Below are 20,957 nucleotides of genomic sequence, written 5' to 3' on the forward strand. Positions count from 1 at the left end.
ATGCCTTAAGGCAACAAATGTATGACTGAAGAATGAAAGAGGTGACTTTAGGTGGGGATTAAAGTGAGGATCATCAATTACGATGTTGGGACTGAGAATATTTAAAGGAGAGCTTGGGTCAGTGTATTTTAATTAGTGTATATGTAGTGTATTAGTCTATTTTATCTAAATAGGTATTACTTTGCAGACTTCCCTTTCTATTATTGTTCTTATTTTGAAGGATAGAGAGGCAGGTGAATTTTCAAAAATTACCTGTCTGAAAACTGCCACTATATCTGTTTCTAAATTCTGACCATTGCCATTTTTGCTCTCTTTTAGACTAATCAAGGTGTTAAAAATCTTTCGGCTGAAGAAGCAGAAAAACTTGCAGCCAGTGATCCAGATTATGGTTTACGGGACCTTTTTGATGCCATTAAAAAAGGAAATTTCCCATCATGGTCTTTATCCATCCAGCTTATGACCTTTAAGGAGGCACAGAATGAAAAATGTAACCCCTTTGATTCAACCAAGGTGGGTTATAAAAATCAATATGATCTATTATTAAATAATTTGCTACAAGGATTTAATTTCACAGATGTGATTATATGGAGGGTAGTTTTCAACACAGAGTCTGTAGAGTGCTAATGCCAACACAGCCCATTCACTTTGAATGGGCTGCGTCAGCATTGTACGTGTTTGTAAACATAGGGGCTATATTGCTAGTGAGAAAAAATATTTTCTTGCTGTCATGTCGTTATAATATCTGTTTCATAAATTTTAGATTTGGAGTGAAAAGGATTATCCTCTTATACCTGTGGGTCAACTGGTCCTAAACAGGAACCCTGTTAATTATTTTGCGGAAGTGGAACAGCTGGCCTTTGAACCTGGAAACATGCCTCCAGGCATTGAAGCAAGCCCTGATAAAATGCTTCAGGTAAGTGAGAAAGAGTTTTTACAGGGTTCTAACAGAAAAAAACAATTTCATAATTTGTCAACCTGAGTAGAGAGGTGTGGTAGCCGTGTTTGTCCACTTTTAAAGGTAATCAATAGAAATAAAACAAAATAAAACATGGAAAAGAAAATAAGATGATACCTTTTTATATTGGACATAACAATACATTTCTTGATTAACTTTCGAAGGTTGCCCTTCTTCGTCAGATTGGAAAGATTTTCCGATCTGACGAAGAAGGGCAACCTTCGAAAGCTAACCAAGAAATGTATTAAGTTATGTCCCATTAAAAAGGTATCATCTTATTTTCTTTTCCATGTTTTATTTTGTTTTATTTCTATTGATAATTTGTCAAAAAATTCTAATATTTTTGAACTTTGGAATTAACTCCAGAAATTATTGAGGAGCAAAAAGTAGTAGAAATCCTGTCAAAGGCAGGATACTGTCCTCTCCATTCTCCTTTACCCTTCCTCGTTCCATTTTCCTTTCCTCCCTTTTAAAAAATTCTTTAAAAAATGAAAATTCTTTGAAATACTATGACATTCACATTATAATAGCCTTTGCACAGGATACATAAGGGCCCTTTTACCAGTGGCGTAGCTAAGGGTGGGCCTGGGTGGGCACAGGCCCACCCATTCTTGCCTCAGGCCCACCCAGTCAGCAGCTCATAGGGCCTCACTACTCTCTTTCCCTCTACTCCACTCATGGCCTGGCATCTGCCCATCTCTCTCTAGAACCCCTCCTCCAGGTCTACCTCAGAGCTACTGCCGGCAGCAATTCCTATAGGCATCCCGTGCCAGCCCTGCAGGCATCTCTCTGTCATGTCCTGCCCTCCATGATGTCACTTCTTGTTTCTTTGCTGGGGACATGGTAGAAGAAGCCTGCAGAGCTGGCATAATATGCCTATAGGAATTGCGATGGGCAACAGCTCTGAGGTAGAACCGGGGGAGGAGGTTCAGAGAGAAATGGGCAGATGCTGGTTCATTAAAAAACAACAACACTATATTGTATGTATGTACAGGGTAAGGGTAGGGGGTGGGAAGGGCCCACCCAGGTTAACTCTGGGCCCACCCAAAATGGCAGGTCTGCCTACGCCCCTGCCTTTTACTAAGCTGCGGTACAAAGTAGCCTTAGTATGTCTGCACTAAAGTCATTTCTACCGCAGCTGGAAAATGGCTGATTTGTCAGTTTCAAAATAGCCACATACTATTGTTCGATGTGGCCACATTTCGTCCACAGGCTGCGCCAAGGGTAGAAACTAATATTCAAACAAACAAATTGAATGTTTGAATATTAGTTTCTACCCATGATGCAGCCTGCGGGTGAAATGTGGCCACATCAGGTGATTGTTGGTAATAAAGCTGCACATCTTTCCATACTGCTGGTCTGCTTGTCTTCTATTACTTCACCTAGATTGTGGATCTTTGCCTCTTGTTTTCTGTGGCACATACTATTGTTTCCATTAGACCAAGGCCACTATTAAAAATTAGTGCGTGAGCCCTTACTGACACCTATTTTGTAGGGCTCACATACTAATCCCATGCTAATCAGTTAGCCTACAGCAATGTAGCTGCGCTAAGTGATTAGTGAAGAAACACCTACTCTCTGCTCCCCAGGCATGCCCTCGGCTAAAAAATAAACTTTATTTTTAACGCATGGGTAGCACAAGCACATTTGACATCTACTGAGGGACACCTGAGCATACCCCTGTAGTAAGCCCTTTTAAGCCTTGGCAAGCACGTGCTAGTCCGTACCGCAGCTTAATAAAAGGAACCATAGAAAGCTAAACATTTTGAAAATATGAGACTATTACTTGTTAAGATGAAATTTCAACATGATAAATTAGTTTTTGTTTCTCCAATGTAGCATCTGTGTTATGGAACTCCCTACTTTGGGATATTCATCTGGAATCATCTCAAAAACAATTTAAGAAAGCCCGGTCCTGGAGGCACCCCAGCCAGTCAAGTTTTCAGGATATCCACAATGAATATTCATGAAGATATTTGTATACAGCAGAGACAGTGCATGCAAATCTCTCTCATGAATATTCATTGTGGATATCCTGAAAACCTGACTGGCTGGAGTGCCTCCAGGACCTGGTTTGGGAAACACTTCCCTAAATACAAACTTTTTTGTCAACCATTCCCCTCAGAATAGTGTGCAATTGTCTCATCTCTGGGATTGTTAATATCCCTTTCTCTGCTTTGCTTGTCTGAGCTTTATGGGAGTGTTTTAGCCCTCTGCTGCAGCAGCTCATCACTGTCTAGTTGAGTTGACACCTCATCCCTCCCTCTTCTTAAGTACAGTGCAATCTGCTTAAGTGCAAGGATCTGGGACCAAAGAAATACATGCAGTTAACCGGAGCGCGCACTTAACCGTTGTGACCCAAAGAAGCTTGACATCTGATAAACATATGTACAGTAGTTTATTATATGTACAGTATACAGTCTCCGTTAACTGACGTTAGGCTTACTTGAAGTAATCAGTCATAGTCATCTGTACACTCGTGTCTGTGAGTTCCATAGACTACGTCTGCCAGACAGTAAAAACTGTTATAGCACTGACATCCAGTGGCCTCCAGATAGGCCCGCATGGTGTTGAGACTCTCCAGCGCTCTTGCAAAAGTGACAGAAGGTTGTTAAATTTCGTTAGCATGTGCCTTGCTGCTCATTTCATCATCAGCCATTGCTTGCATGTAGGGGCATATGTCGACATCAGTGCTGTCGTCAGCTGTTTGTAGATCGTAATCAGCAGCTACGTAGTGATGAAACTACTCTTCAGTAACACTGGCTGGGATGTCAATAGCCTGTTCATGTGACGCGTTTGCAACAGCTGCATCTGTTTCGTCCCTCTCCATATCCCTAACAAAGCTTGCCCGCTTGTAGCAGTTCACAATGGTTGCCTGTGTAACATGATTCCAAGCTTCTTTCTGCATATATAGGGAATCCAACAGTGATAGATTACGAGTCAGTTCAACAGCACGTTTATCCTTGCCAGTCTGGTCATCCAGAACGCTCATCAGACGATGTAGCACAAGAGCCCGATAACGTTGTATCTGGATTTTCAAAAGGCGTTTGACAAGGTACCTCATGAAAGGCTACAGAGATAAATTGGAGGGTCATGGGATAGGAGGAAAAGTCCTATTGTGGATTAAAAACTGGTTGAAAGATAGGAAACAGAGAGTGGGGTTAAATGGGCAGTATTCACAATGGAGAAGGGTAGTTAGTGGGGTTCCTCAGGGGTCTGTGCTAGGACCGCTGCTTTTTAATATATTTATAAATGATTTAGAGATGGGAGTAACTAGCGAGGTAATTAAATTTGCTGATGACACAAAGTTATTCAAAGTTGTTAACTCGCGACAGGATTGTGAAAAATTACAGAAGGACCTTACGAGACTGGGAGACTGGGTGGCTAAATGGCAGATGATGTTTAATGTGAGCAAGTGCAAGGTGATGCATGTGGGAAAAAAGAACCCGAATTATAGCTACATCATGCAAGGTTCCACGTTAGGAGTTACGGACCAAGAAAGGGATCTGGGTGTCGTCGTCGATAACACACTGAAACCTTCTGCTCAGTGTGCTGCTGCGGCTAGGAAAGCGAATACAATGTTGGGTATTATTAGGAAAGGTATGGAAAACAGGTGTGAGGATGTTATAATGCCGTTGTATCGCTCCATGGTGCGACCGCACCTTGAGTATTGTGTTCAATTCTGGTCGCCGCATCTCAAGAAAGATATAGTAGAATTGGAAAAGGTGCAGCGAAGGGCGACTAAAATGGTAGTGGGGATGGGACGACTTCCCTATGAAGAAAGACTAAGGAGGCTAGGGCTTTTCAGCTTGGAGAAGGATGGCTGAGGAGAGACATGATAGAGGTATATAAAATAATGAGTGGAATGGAACAGGTGGATGTGAAGCGTCTGTTCACGCTTTCCAAAAATACTATGACTAGGGGGCATGTGATGAAACTACAGTGCAGTAAATTTAAAACAAATCGGAGGAAACTTTTCTTCACCCAACACGTAATTAAACTCTGGAATTCGTTGCCGGAGAACGTGGTGAAGGCGGTTAGCTTGGCAGAGTTTAAAAGGGGGTTAGACGGTTTCCTAAAAGACAAGTCCACAAACCGCTACTAAATGGACTTGGGAAAAATCCACAATTCCGGGAATAACATGTATAGAATGTTTGTACATTTGGGAAGCTTGCCAGGTGCCCTTGGCCTGGATTGGCCGCTGTCATGGACAGGATGCTGGGCTCGATGGACCCTTGGTCTTTTCCCAGTGTGGCATTACTTATGTACTTATGTACTTGTTTGAAATTGGCTATTATGCCCTGATCCATAAGTTGGATCAGAGAGGTAGTGTTTGGTGGCAGGAAGACCACCTTGATGTTAGACAGCCTAACATCTTCACTGTGTGCAGCCTGACATCATTACTGTGTGCAGTACAATTATCACAGAGCAACAAAATCTGACGCTTTTGTGCCCGCATTCTAGTGTCTAACTTCTTTAGCTACTGCTTCCAAATTTCCCCAGTCATCCATGAATTTGCGTTAGCCTCGTATGACACAGGAAGTCGCTTAACATTCTTGAAGCAATGGGGCTGTTTGCTCTTTCCAATGACGAGTGGTTCCAACTTCTCACTCCCATATTGCAGCAAAGGAGGATCGTCAGTCGGTCCTTCGACGTTTTACTTCCTGTAGTTTCGGCTTGTTTGAATGCAAGTGTTCCATCAGGAATCGCTCACCAGTAGAGACCGTTTTCATCAGTATTGAAAATGTCACGAGGTGCAAACTCGTTCAAGATGGTAGGAAGAACTGAAACAACTCAATTTTCAGCACCAAAGTCATCAGCGTCTTGTTTTTCACCATGCTGTTTCTTGAATTTTATGTTGTTCCTCTCCTTCCATCTTTCCAACCATCCAACAGTGGCTTTGAATTCAGTTAGTCCAAGACTTTCAGCTAGCTGATTAGCTTTCTCCATAAGCAGTGGACTACTGACAGGAAACTGTCTGTTCCTGACTTGAGAAAACCACCGAAGAAGAGCATCTTCTACATCCTCAGCTTTTCCCGCCTGTTTACATTTCCGGTGTGGATTTGTATTGTTTTGCCAATCTTCCAGAAGCTGGTCTTTCTGCTTCAAGATACGTGAAATTTGACTGGGATTGACACCATATTCTTTAGCAATAGATGCTTGACTTTGTTTGTTTTCTAATTTTTAAAGAACTTCTATTCGTTCAGCCAGTGTTAAAGTCTTACAGTTGCGCGACGACGACAGTGTACACTCTAACAACATTCTTTCGCTTATTCTGCCTGTAGCAGTTAACCAACGAGATTTCAAATTTACCGCCCCTTTGTCACACGCCAATCGGCTTCCATATTCCGTGTGTGCACTTATACAGAGTCTTTCCTGCAGAGGAGCGGTCTTAAACCATGCATATAAGTGAATCTTGCACTTATCAGTGGTGTGCTAAACCGAAGTTTGTCCCTATAGAAATTGATGGTGCCAAAAACGGGATCGAAGTACGGCATGCAGTTAAACAGAGCATGCGCTTATCCGACGTGCACTTAAATGGAGTGCACTGTATTTATTTTTATTAAATTGACTGAAATAGTGTAACCTAGGCCTTCCTTGTGTTTCTTCCCTTTTGTTTGTAACCCTCACTTACTTTTTAATTTGTTTTGATAATGGAAACCACTTTGATATTAACGTGATAGGCAGTATATTAAATGAACAGTAAATATACCGAGAATATACATACATAGGTGTTCTTTATAGACTGGCACACTCCCCTTATTACAAATGGGTTGAGTCTTTTTAAGGCCATATAAGGTCTGGAAACTTGTTCTGCATGTCTACAGTAATGTAAATAGGCAAGGTGTGTGGGAGTTTGATGTAGTCAGAGGAAAAATGCCCAAGGCTGAACGCTTTCAACAGCTGAAAACAACATTCAAATTAATTAGCACACACCTTTCAAATTATTATTGCATTTATAAAATGTTCTGTGCAAAGTAGAAAAGACATAGAACAAAAACAACATAGATGATTTGCTTTTTAAAAAACTTAAATAAAACTTTTGGGGTTTCCTATTAACCATTCTAGTTAAATTTTTATAGTGAGGCTAGAATATAGTGTAAACCAACACTGCTGTCCTCTCAAAACTTGCTCTTGCCCTACTTACACATCCATGCTGCAAAATATAAAGGCATACTGAAAATTAGGGGTAGTAGCTTTCCATTATGAACCTTTTGGTATAATACACAAAAGAATACTGAAAATTAGGGGTAGTAGCTTTCCGTTATGAACCTTTTGGTATAATACACAATTACAGTAAGCCTAAACACTAAAATCTTTACTGTAGCCCAAATCTTTAAACATTTTTATGAGATGGGACCTGAGTCAGCTATTTTTTTTTTTACCATGGGCTTTTGGCAATATTCAATGCATTCCATATGCTTCTGTTGCAAAGAGAAATTATTCTTTGTTACACCAATGCTAATCAGTTCACCTCTGCCTTGCTGGAACCAAAGTCTATTAGTGGCTCCTTTTCCAATTTTATTTGAATACCAAAATTAAAGCTGACTTTGGTCTTCACAATGCCATAGACTAAGCAGTGGTTCCCAACTTGCCTTTAATCTCTTCCTCTTCTACTCTGGTCCATCTCAGCACAAAGACAAACCTTTTATTTTCCTTCTGCATTGCTGAGTTGAATGTCTGTACCACTGTTCGAGAAACAAATTCTTATATTTCATGTAAATATCAGGACACCTTCATTTCACCTTCTATTTACTAAAACATCTGACTGTACCCTGTCTGGGCACCTGAAGTTGGTCCCGTTAACCTATACCAGTAGCTGCTGTTCATTCCTCCAGTGTCATTCCTTTGTATTCCTTCTAGGATGGAGGAGGCGCAAATAGGCAGGCACCAAGCTAAGAAGTTCTCTCCTTATGATCACATGGGAATTAACCTTTACACTTATGCCTTGCCCTTTTTAGCCCCAAAGGGTTACTCAGATCATTGTTAAGCTGCCTTCTAATTGGATACTTTTTCATCATATGTGAGGGGATTCTATAAAGGGTGTTCAAATTTGCGTGCCCAAATTTGGGCATGATCCTGAGATGCGTGTGCAACTAAATTGAATAATGAGCCAATTAACATCAATAATTGGGCACTAACAATTATTAAATGTCAATTGGCACCAATCTGGATTTGCGCACACATCTTGCTATGCACTATTCTAGAAAGCTGCATATTCAAGTCCCATGGTGCACAACCCAAAAGGGGGCATGGGCGGGCCAAGGGCATTCTGGAAATTTGCATGCTATGTTATAGAATACCAGGATGCATGCTGGTTTCAGCAAGAATAAGTCCTGGCACAAAATTTGGGCGTGGGAATTGGAACTACATGCTAGTCTATAAATGATGCTCAACCCAGAGTGCTCTTTAGCTCTGGGAGTCAATTTTTTAAGGCACCCAAATTTGGGTCCCAGAAAGCAATTAAAAAAGCACTTTTAGTGTTTATAAGTCACTAGTAAAAAAAGGCCCGTTTCTGTCAGAAATGAAATGGGCGCTAGCAAGGTTTTCCTCGGAGTGTATGTTTGAGAGAGAGTGCGTGTGAGAGATGTAGAGTGTGATAGACAGAGAGTGTGTCAGAGACAGTGTATGTGATAGACAGAGAGTGAGTGAGTGAGAGTGAGTGTGCACCCCCTCCCCCTCCCTTTATGGTCTGATGCCCCCCTTCCACCCCCACCTTTCTGGTCTTAGGACCCCCCTCACCCCCCTCCCTCCAGCCACCCCTGTCCACCGACCCTCCTCTCCCCCTGCCCCCCCTGCAGCCACCCATGTCCAGCAACCCTCCCCTCCCCTTGCCCCCCCTGCAGCCACCCATGTCCAGCAACCCTCCTCTCCCCTGTCCCCCTCCAGCCACCCATGTCCTGCAACCCTCCTCTCCCCCTGCCCCCCTTGCAGCCACCCATGTCCAGTGGTGACCCTCCTCTCCCCTTGCCTGCCTGCAGCCACCCATGTCCAGTGACCCTGCTCTCCCCCTGCCCCCCCTCCAGCCACCCATGTCCAGTGACCCTGCTCTCTCACCTGTCCCTCCTTCATCCACCCAGGTTGTGTAATGAAATCTTTGGGGCAGGCAGGAAAGATCCACGTTCCTGCCTGCCCGCTGCTGGTGCTGACACTCCCCCTCTGCCGGATCGCTGTTGAAAATGGCCACCGAGACTTCCAATGGCGGTCTTGCGAGACTTCTGCTGAAGTCTTGGAGGCCACCCTTGTAAGTATCGGCGGCCATTTTGAACAGCGATCCGGCAGCGGGGGAGCGTCAGCACCAGTGCCAGCAGCAGGCGGGCAGGCAGGACCAGGGATCTTTCCTGCCTGCCCCGAAGAATTCGTTACACAACATGAGACAGACGGGACGAGCCTGTACGCCGTTTACCGATGCTGCTGATGCCAGTGCCGCCGCCAGCCGCCGTAACCCTGACTGGGTAACTGAGTCTTCAAAAATTCATAAGGAATGGGGCTGGCAGAGGAAGGGAGGCACAATGACCCTGGAACTGTGAGCAAGGGGGGATCCTGGAACTGGGAGGGAGGGAGACCGTGAAACGGGGATCTGGGAGGGAGGGAGACTGTGACATGTGTGAGTGTGGGGGGGTGTTGATGTGCTTCGGGTGGGGGGTGTTTGATGTGCCAGGGGGGGGGGGGTTCTTTGGTGCCACGCTTGTAGTTTTTTGATGCGCCTCTCCCTGCCACTTTCTGTGAAGTGGCATGGAGTGGCGCACTGACAGCTGATTCCCAGGCAGGGGGAGGAGTAGGGAAACACGCTCCGCATGTTTCCTTACTCTTCCCCTTGCCTTGGAATCAGCTGTGAGTGACATCATCCTGGCTACGGAGCCTAGCTCAGCAACTCCAGGAGCCACAGACACAGGCAGTCCCACATTAGAACGTTGGTGGTGAGAATTATTATATAGGATGTCTATGTTTTACACGTACAGTATAATTCATGTTTTATATTTTATATATATATTTTATGTTTTATAATTTCACATATTTCTAATTTTATATGTTTGTTATTTATTATAGCCCCTGACGCAGCCCTATTGTTGGGCGAAACACGGCCTGTGTCGGGCATTTGTTTCATACACGGTATCCTCAATAAAGTCTTTTTGGATATTATACCCAAATTTGGGTGCCATTACTGAACCTGGTCCATGACAACACCAAATTATGACAATAATAATTATGACTTGTCAGACACCATTATTATTAGTAGTAGTTCTGCAGGGAACTATGTGGCTATATTTTTGAAAATGATTAAAGACAGATGTTCATGTCCCTGGTTTATTTGGTGTTCAAAAGTTGGACATTTCACTTTGGAAAATGGCTATGCATTTTGGATGTTTTCAGTGGAAAAACATTCATCTCACAGTCAAAATGGAGCAGGAAATCCAGGCGCAGGGCCGGTCTTAGGGTGAGGCGACTGCATAGGGCTTTGCGCTCAAGGGGGCCCCACGCGGCACGCCTTGCCTCTCCGCCCCGACCACCCGAGTTCCAGTCACCCTCCCTCTGAATTTTAAAAGTTACCTCATCGAGTTACAGGCAGCGGCAGGCAGCAGCAGTGAAAAGCGTGCGAGATGCTCGGCGCTTCAGGAGCCTTCCCTTCCCTCTCTCAGCTCTGGTCCCGCCCTCCCGGAAACAGGAAATGAGGGCGGGACCAGAGCTGAGAGGAAGGCTCCTGAAGCGCCGAGCTAGCATGCTTTTCACTGCTGCTACCTGCCGCTGCCGACGAGGTAACTTTTAAAATTCAGAGGGAGGGGGACTGGAGCTCGGCCTCAGAGGGAGGGAGGCCTCGGAAGGAGGGGGGCCTTGGAGCTGGGAGGGAGGACCTTGGAGCTGGGAAAGAGGGCCTTGGAGCTAGGGAGGAGGGAGGGGCCCTGGAGCTCGGAGGGGGGCCGGGCCCTGGAGCTGGGAGGGAAGGGGGATGGTCCTGGAGCTCAAAGGGGATGGCCCGGGAGCTCAAAGTGAGTGGTGGCTGCCCTGGAGCTCAGAGGGAGGAGTGGCCGGCCCTGGAGCTAGGGTGGGGGCGGGGCTAGGATGGGGCCCCATCAAATTGGTCTGCACAGGGCCCCGCACTTGCTAAAAGCGGCCCTGTCTAGGCGTCTTTCCTGTTTTATAATGGCTGTGAGATGGCTGGGTTTTATTTTTATTTTTGGACGTTATGAGTAGGACATTATTTTTTGAACTTAGACATTTTTCTGAAAATGCCTCTCTGTATATACCAGTTTATTATATAAATATTTTAATTTATTTCAGGGTCGTCTTTTTTCATATCCAGATGCACAAAGATACCGTCTAGGGCCCAATTATCAGCAGTTACCTATAAACTGGCCCCAGCGAACTTGTGTGGCCAACTATCAGAGAGATGGACCCATGTGTTTGTTTCACAATCAAGGTAATTCATAAAGTTCTACTAACATGGATTACAAGATATGCTCTGGTCAGTAGCATAAGTTATTTTATACAGAAATTTTCATTTCTGAGATCAATATTCAGTTGTCCATGGCCTTAATATAATTTTAAATAGATAAAATATTTATTTAAAGTTATGCAGCTGAATTGTTTGCTGAAAATCCATGTTCTGTATAACATAGAACTTATCCATTCAATATTCATCTGATGGTGGTCAGACGTTTTTTTTTTTTCAAACACTATTCACTGTGGGCAGAATCAGCCTCTGGATATTCAATGCCAGGTCATGTTCGGGCACTGGAATTGAATATCCAGCCCGCTGGAGCTTATGCAGGTCCCAAGCAATATTTCCTGAGAGTGCATGCATGTGTGCACTAGTTCGTGTACACATGCACTATTTGTAAAGAACATGCACTCTTTCCGAAACAGTGCACCCTCTTTGCAAATAATGAGCACTATAATTGGCAATTAAAAAAACCCCACAAAACGTGGTGTTTTTTCCCTGCCCATTTTCATTTGTAAACAACATGACACAACATGAGATATGTCATTGACATTTCCTATGACAGCCCAGCTCTAGTATCAGCTGTCTGTGAAGATTCACACATTTAAAGAGGAACAGTGTTAAGTCAACCAGCTTCAAGTTATCTTCTTGTCTCTTCACATGGAAGTCATCCTTTCCTATTTTATTCATCTACCAAATCCATAGTCATCTTCCAGTCAATATTCAACCAGTGGTGGTAAACATTTTTAAAAATGCTGACTGCTGTAAGCTAAGTTTGCCCATATATTCAATATAGGCCATGGCTGTGCACTGGTACTGAATAACTTGGTTAATGGCAATACCCAAAAGTTATGCGGCTATGGCCAATATTCAGTGCTGTACCCACAAAGCTAAACCAGGCAAAATTGTGGACTGATTTTTAAGCAGTCCTACTTGCCTGGTTAGCTAGAGGGGCACCAGCACTTAATATTGCTGGTGCCAGCGTAACTACTACTACCACAAATCATTTCTATAGTGCTACCAGTCGTATGCAGCGCTTCACAATTGAACATGAAGAAAAGAAAGTCCCTGCTCAAAAGAGCTTACAATCTAAATCAGGACAGACAGACAGGACAAATAAGGTATAAGGGTAGGACAGACAGATAGGACACATAGGAAAGGGGGACTATTGAAGAGAGGAAGACAAGATAACTTCCAGGACCACCTGCCTCTACCCTCCACCCCCACCACCCTAGCACTATCTGGACAATGCAGAGGAAGTCAGAGGAGATATTCAATGGTACTGCCTGGTTAAATGCCACTAAACATCCCCTCTCAGCCTGCTCAGCATGATTTAACTAGGGAGGAGCCTCTCTTGCCCAGTTAAAGCATTTTGAACATCAGGTCAGGTCTCTTGTTGAGTTTTTCACATGCCTTTCCTCTTATTCTTCTCGATTCCTTCCAAATAAACTTCTGTAAGCCTTGTGGCACTGAAATAACCTGTCTACTTCATTATTAAGTCAAGCTTTTCCTTCTTCTTTGTAAGATATTGTTATGCAGGGCTGGTTCCTGAGTATTAAGTCCCTAGCCCTACTTTCAGCCTTGTGTCTACCTAAAGTAATTTTCAGGACTCTAGACTGCCTACTCCCCCCCTCCCAACCAGGATTTTGATAGTTACCCTTAACAACCATGATCATCCTGTAGGTAGTCACAAATGATACTTATAGGAAAACACCTCCCACCAGTCTCATTTGCGCCCAGGTCCCAATTACAGAATTATTTGCAAGCAAAATACTCTGATCTCTGTCTAGGGATGAATAGAACCTGGATTGGCACCAAGCCAATGATTCCGAAAGAGAGATACAAACTAGAGCCAGCTGATATATATATAAGATATACATAAGATATACATTATATATATATAAGATATACATAAGATATACAAAATAGAAAACTCTGTAGCAAAGCTTAGCTAGATACAAAAATAACTTGCTGATAAAAGACCTACAAAATATATTGTCACTAACTATACACTCTGATTCTTACTGGTTACTAGGTAAATTACAACCTGATTGGTAATACGGAAACTATGTTCTGAGGTAAATACGGTTATTAGCAGCAATCCTCCGACCATGAGTCACAAGGTAACCTATCTTGGCTAAGACAAACACCAAACACTAATCCCAGACGAATAGGAAATAAATCTCTGTGCCTCACCACGCTGTCTCTCCAGCAGTCAGGATGAGATAAGAGTTAATTCCTTCTCAGACTCTAGCTGTCCCTCCCAGCGAGTCTTAGTCTCAGAAATAGGACAGGATCTCTTCAGTAAGCAGGGTCACAGTCACTCCGTGCGGGTACAGCTGAACCAACTGTTACTTTCTCTAGATAGGCAGTTCACAAGGTTGTGGACCACGTCCGGTCTCACTCGTCCTCTTGCCAGCTCCAACTTCTTCCATGGATTCCGACCAACTCACTTCTCCTTGTTCCCGCTTTCTTAGTCCCTTTTCCTCAGGTGACCAGCGTGGACCAATCCTGATCTTGTCAAGCTCATTCCATGAGCAAGAAATGGCCGTTGTTCGTGACCTTGAAACTGTTACTTCTTGGTATGCATTTCTGTTTCTCACCCGGCTTGTTGGAGCCATGTCTCACTCCCTTTTCAGCTTCTCGGGGAGATAAGGGGGGTTGGTTGCCCAAAGCATGTCCTTGGATGTTACATGACTGCCAGTGATTTTCCACCAGCAGAAAGCTGAATTTGCTGGCTCACTGATGTGCAGGTCATAGGTTGCAGACTCCATCTCAGATGTATTAGGATTATACAGGCTAAGACCAGCAAGGTGAGAAACACAAGGAAATATCCCTACAATCTGCCCCCCCCCCCCCATCTTGTAAAAACACATAATTGACCATCTTACTTTTAAAAATTAAACTTTGTTTTCTATATAGCATAAGGAAGGCTATCTCCAAAACCAACCCTCCCTGTAAGTAAAAGTTCATGCTGATGGTTCTTTGAGTCTGCGAGGCTCTCAGTACCTATTGTTTTAATGCTCTTTCCAGCCTTCTAGAACCTACTACCTTAGATGAGTGCTTAGATTGCCTTGTGGTTAAGCTGGTCCTGTTAAAGGTTATTGCTGTAGTCTGTTCCTTAAGTCTTAACACCTTTTTCTTGTGGACCCTTATCTTTGGAACCCACTCCATTTTGCAGTATACTAATCTGAAGGTGCATTTCTTTCAAGAAGCAGTTGGTAAATCACTAAAACTTCTATTATTTCTGTCATGGAGATGTGGCTACAGGCCTGCTTGTCTAATGGAAAAGATTTCAAATTAAAGTTGTTTCTATACGAGGAAAAGTGCTTGTAGATGCTGAAGGCAAGAAAGCAAAACTTAAAGTTGGCCAGTTTGAATTTAGTCTTACAGATCTACTTCAGTTTTCAAAGAATTCTAACATAAAATATGATCTGTTTTCAAAGGGAATGCCCCAAATTATTACCCAAACAGTTATTGTGGTCCTGTGAGTGATCCCAAGGCACTGGAACATAGATACAAACTGTCAGGAGATGTCGCTCGATACAACTCTGCAGATGACGATAACTTCAGTCAGGTAATTAACTAGGGGAAGACCAAACTCTAAATATATCTTTGTAGTATTTGACCGTAGATTTTTCAAATGATTCCATGTACACCAATGGAAAGCTCAGTGTGTTTGATACCGATACAGTGTATATTGATTAGTAGATAGACCGCCTTATAAGAATATGCAACATAGCTAATTCTACAGCAGCCATGAGGAAAGACTCCCTTCTACCTCATAGATCAGGGGTCCTTGAGGGCCACAACCCGGTTTTCATGATTTTCAATGAATATGCAAGAGATCTGTTTGAATATGATGGAAGCAGTACATGCAACTTAATCTCATGCATAGTGATTGTAGAAATCTTGAAAACCTGACTGAATTTTGGCCTTCAAGAACCGTGGTTACACACCCCTGTCATAGATGAATGATTTCTATTTTGTAAACTAGGATGAACACTTTCTATCTTTATTTTGCTTTAAAAAGGGTGTGGGGGAAAACTACCTTAAATTGCGTTGGAGACAAAAACACATATTAAATTTTTTTTAGGTATATTAAAAGCAGGAAGCCGGCAAAGGAATCAGTTAGACCGCTAGATGACCGAGGGGTAAACGGCGCAATCGGGGAAGACAAAGCCATAGCGGAGAGATTAAATGAATTCTTTCCTTCAGTCTTCACCGAGGAAAATTTGGGAGAGATACAAGTGCCAGAAATGGTATTCAAAACTGACAAGTCAGAGAAACTGAATGAAATCTCTATAAACCTGGAGGATGTAATGGGACAATTTGACAAATTAAAGAGTAGCAAATCTCCTGGATCGGATGGTATCCATCCCAGAGTACTGATAGAATTGAAAAATGAACTTGCGGAACTATTGTTAATTTATCTTTAAAATCGAGCATGGTACTGGTAGATTGGAGAGTAGTGTTATGACCCGGTAGTGGTGAGCCCCTGTGCCCCGACTGAGCATGGCAGAGATGGAGTGACATCGCACTTGGTCAGGCAGCCAGACAACCCCTAGCTTCACCTGGGAAGCGACCACCGTTCACCGGGAGTTGAGCCCCCAGCTACAGGCAGCCACCAGGACTTCAGGAACTAGCGGGGTTGCACAGCCACTGACCAGGATAGCAGGAAACAGACACAGTCCAGAACCAGTACTCCAACAGGCAAAGAAATAGTCAAATCAGTCCAGAGTCAAGGCAGGCAGCAAATAAGCGAAATCTGAGATAACTAGCCAAGGTCTGATACACAGGAAAAACAGGAACAGAAGGAAGTCGGTGAACAGCACTCAGACAGCAACTCCTCAGAACAAATGAGGCCGAAGCAATGAAGGCCTGGAGGTAGTGCTTTAAATAGTGAAGAAATCTGAGCAAACCAAACTCAGGTGAAGCCAACATGGCTGCCCCCATAGGAGATCCTCCCAAGACCAAATATGGAGTTCCTTCCTGATCTCGTTTATACAAGATGGCCGTCCCCTCCTGAGCTAGCCAAGATGGCCGCTGCCCGTGCTCTAAGCCGGATGATGGCTGCCAGACTTGGGAAAATGAAACCGACCCATCCTGGAGAAACATCAAAAAGCCGGCTAGCTCTGCCGGACCGCACCTCGCCGGCGAATCAGACGCGCAGGCCTGGAATCAGGTGAGGAACGTAACAGTATCCCCCCTGACGCCTCCCCCGTCTCCCTGGTCCGGGTCGATTAGGATGGAGGGAATGGTACTCACGGACCAGGTCTGGAGCATGGACGTTGGTTGCTGGCTCCCAGGAGTTGTTTTCGGGTCCGAAGTGTTTCCAGGACAACAGGTAGAACAACCTCCCTCCACGTAGCTTCGAGTCCAGAATCCGGTCCACCTCGTACTCGGGGTCTGGATCACTCTCTGGCACGACCACCCTCTTGGGTTCCGGATGCCACTTGGAGCTGCAGAAAGGTTTCAAGAGAGACACGTGGAAGGCATTGTGTACTCTGAGTTGACCGGGCAGGTGCAGCCGATAAGTCACCGCGCCTATCCTGGAGCGCACCGCAAACGGCCCGATGAAGCGAGGGGCAAACTTGAGTGATGGGAGCCGCAGCTTCAGGTACCGGGTGCTTAGCCAAACCTTCTCTCCTGGCTGGAACGTGGGAGCCGCTTGCCTCTTGCGGTCATACATCTCCTTGGCCTTGACCGCTGCCCGGCACAGCTGCTCCTGAACCTTCTTCCATGCTTCCTGAAGTGTTCGGACCGTGGACTGAACTTGAGGTGGAACCTCAGCGGGAGAAATTGATGGAGCTAGATGAGGTTCTTGTGGTCGGTGATCACCGTCACCGGATGCGCTGCTCCCTTCAGCAGGTACCGCCAGTCCTTGAAAGCCAACTTGAGCGCCAGAAGCTCCCGATCTCCCACTGTATAGTTTCGTTCCGCGGGGGTGAACTTACGGGAGAAGAAGAAGCAGGCATGCTTCTTCCTGGCAGCAGATGTCTGGGAGAGCACAGCCCCTACTCCCAAGGCTGAGGCGTCTACTTCCACTAGGAAGGGCTGGGTAGGATCTGGACTGCGGAGGACTGGTGCAGAAAGAAACACTTTCTTCAAGGTGGTAAATGCAGCAACCGCCTCTGGCGTCCAGTTCTTGACATCGGCGCCCTTCCTAGTGAAGGCCGTTAAGGGAGCCGTGATGAGGGAGTAATCCTTGATGAACTGTCGGTAGTAGTTGGCGAACCCCAGGAACCTCTGCAAGGCCCACAGGCCCTGGGGAGCCGGCCAGTCGCGGATTGCAGTCAATTTCCCAGGATCCATTTGCAATCCGGTGGAGGACACAATATTCCCCAGGAACGGAAGACTCTGCTGGTGAAACGAGCATTTCTCCAATTTTGCATATAAGCGGTGCTCCCGGAGCCGCTGGAGCACAATGCGGACATCGGACACATGCTGGTGCAGTGAGGCAGAGAAAATCAGGATGTCATCCAGATACACTATGACAGAAGTGTACAGTAGATCTTGAAAAATGTAATTCACGAAGTTCTGGAACACCGCAGGAGCATTGCAGAGTCCTAATGGCATAACCCGGTATTCGAAGTGCCCCTCATGAGTGTTAAAAGCCGTCTTCCACTCATCCCCTTCACGGATCCGCACCAGATTGTAAGCCCCGCGCAAATCCAGTTTGGTGAAAATCCGGGCTCCTTGAAGGCGGTCAAACAACTCCAGAATGAGTGGAAGCGGATACCGGTTCTTAATGATGATCTTGTTCAGGCCCCGATAATCAATGCAGGGGCGAAGGGACCCGTCCTTCTTGGACACAAAGAAGAACCCGGCCCCTGCAGGAGAAGTGGAGGGCCGGATAAACCCCTTGATGAGATTCTCCCGAATGTATTCTCTCATAACATGGGACTCCTCCCGAGATAATGTATAAAGACGCCCCCGAGGTGGCTCTGCACCTGGCAGAAGATCTATAGCACAGTCAAATGACCGGTGTGGGGGTAAAGTGTCCACTGCCCGGGCGCTGAACACATCCTGGAAGTCCTGATAGTCATGGGGTAACCCAGATAACCCCTAGCTTCACCTGGGAAGCGACCACCGTTCACCGGGAATTGAGCCCCCAGCTACAGGCGGCCACCAGGACTTCAGGAACTAGCGGGGTTGCACAGCCACTGACCAGGATAGCAGGAAACAGACACAGTCCAGAACCAGTACTCCAACAGGCAAAGAAATAGTCAAATCAGTCTAGAGTCAAGGCAGGCAGCAAACAAGCGAAATCTGAGATAACTAGCCAAGGTCTGATACACAGGAAAAACAGGAACAGAAGGAAGTCGGTGAACAGCACTTCGACAGCAACTCCTCAGAACAAATGAGGCCGAAGCAATGAAGGCCTGGAGGTAGTGCTTTAAATAGTGAAGAAATCTGAGCAAACCAAACTCAGGTGAAGCCAACATGGCTGCCCCCATAGGAGATCCTCCCAAGACCAAATATGGAGTTCCTTCCTGATCTCGTTTATACAAGATGGCCGTCCCCTCCTGAGCTAGCCAAGATGGCCGCTGCCCGTGCTCTAAGCCAGATGACGGCTGCCAGACTTGGGAAACTGAAACTGACCCATCCTGGAGAAACATTAAAAAGCCGGCTAGCTCTGCCGGACCGCATCTCGCCGGCGAATCAGACGCGCAGGCCTGGAATCAGGTGAGGAACGTAACAAGTAGCCAATGTAATGCCGATTTTTTAAAAAGGTTCCAGAGGACCGGTGAGCCTGGCCTTGGTGCCAGGCAAAATGGTAGAGACTATTATAAAGAACAAAATTGCAGGGCATATTCAAAAGCATGGATTAATGAAACAAAGTCAACATGGATTTAGTGAAGGGAAATCGTGCCTCACCAATCTATTAAATTTCTTTGAAGAGGTGAACAAACATGTGGATAAAGGTGAGCCGGTTGATATTGTATATCTGCATTTTCAAAAGGCGTTTGACAAAGTACCTCAGGAAAGACTCCAGAGGAAATTGGAGAGTCATGGGATAGGAAGTAATGTCCTATTGTGGATTAAAAATTGGTTACAAGATAGAAAACAGAGATTAGGGTTAAATGGTCAGTATTCTCAATGGAGAAGGCTAGTTAGTGGGGTTCCCCAGGGGCCTGTGCTGGGACCTCTGCTTTTTAACATATTTATAAATGACCTAGAGATGGGAGTAACTAGTGAGGTAATTAAATTTGCTGACGACACAAAGATATTCAAAGTTGTTAAATCGTAAGAGGATTATGAAAAATTACAAGACGATCTTATGAGACTGGGAGACTCGGCGTATAAATGGCATTTAATGTGAACAAGTGCAAAGTAATGCGTGTGGGAAAGAGGAACCCGAATTATAGCTACGACATGCAAGGTGCAAGGTTCCACGTTAGGAGTCACTGACCAAGAAAGGGATCTAGTGTCGCCATTGATGATACGTTGAAACTTTCTGCTCAGTGTGCTGCGACGGCTAAGAAAGCAAATAGAATGTTAGGTATTATTAGGAAAAGAATCGAAAACAAAAATGAGAACGTTATAATGCCCATGTATTGCTCCATGGTGCGACTGCACCTCGAATATTGTGTTCAATTCTGGTCGCCGAATCTCAAAAAAGATATAGAGGGGCAGAATCGAAAGAAACGTCCTTGCAGAACGTCCCGATCCAGGGGCGAGGAAACCCATATTTTCCAAACAAGATGGACATCTTTTGTTTCGATAATACGGTCAGGGACGTCCAAATCCTGAAATGTGGTCGTCCCTAGACCTGGTCGTTTCTGATTTTCAGCGATAATGGAAACCAAGTACGTCCATCTCAGAAACGACCAAATGCAAGCCATTTGGTCGTGGGAGGAGTCAGCATTTGTAGTGCACTGGACCCCTTCACATGCCAGGGCACCCTAGAGGGCACTGCAGTGGACTTCATAAATTGCTCCCAGGTACATAGCTCCCATACCTTGTGTGCTGAATCCCCCAAAACCCACTACCCACAACTGTACACCACTACCATAGCCCTTACAGGTGAAGGGGGGCACCTAGATGTAGGTACAGTGGGTTTGTGGTGGGTTTTGGAGGGCTCACTGTTTCCTCCACAAACATAACAGGTAGGAGGGATGGGGCTGGGTCCGCCTGCCTGAAGTGCACTGCACCCACTAAAACTGCTCCAGGGACCTGCATGCTGCTGTGATGGACCTGAGTATGGCATCTGAGGCTGGCAATCAATACTTTTAAAGATGTTTTTTGAGGGTGGGATGGGTTAGTGATCACTGGGGGGGGGGGGGGGGGGATAAGGGGAGGTCATCCCTGATTCTCTCCGGTGGTCATGTGGTCAGTAAGGGCACCTTTTTGTGCCTTGGTCGTAAGAAAAACACAACCAGGTAAAGTCGTTCAAATGTTCATCAGGGATGTCCTTGTTCTTTTGATTATGGGTCGAGGACGTCCTAGTGTTAGGCAAGCCCAAGTCCCGCCTTCACTATGCCTCCGATACGCCCCCTTGAACTTTGGCTGTCCCTGCGACGGAAAGCAGATAGGGATGTCCAAAATCGGCTTTCG

The 20,957-nt window shown here is 45.2% G+C and overlaps 1 protein-coding gene across 2 annotated transcripts in view; it reads left to right on the forward strand.

The window, feature by feature from the left end:
• LOC115468788 (catalase-like) overlaps positions 1–20,957 on the forward strand; it is a 60,554-nt gene that overhangs the window by 19,732 nt on the left and 19,865 nt on the right. For both annotated transcript variants that reach the window (XM_030200785.1, XM_030200784.1), the window contains exons 7-10: positions 319–510; positions 761–913; positions 11,237–11,375; positions 14,843–14,973. In XM_030200785.1, coding sequence (XP_030056645.1) covers positions 319–510; positions 761–913; positions 11,237–11,375; positions 14,843–14,973 — 615 coding nt within the window. The remainder of the gene's footprint in view (positions 1–318; positions 511–760; positions 914–11,236; positions 11,376–14,842; positions 14,974–20,957) is intronic.

This window comes from Microcaecilia unicolor, chromosome 4 (genome assembly GCF_901765095.1).
Source record: "Microcaecilia unicolor chromosome 4, aMicUni1.1, whole genome shotgun sequence".
Lineage (NCBI taxonomy): Eukaryota > Metazoa > Chordata > Amphibia > Gymnophiona > Siphonopidae > Microcaecilia > Microcaecilia unicolor.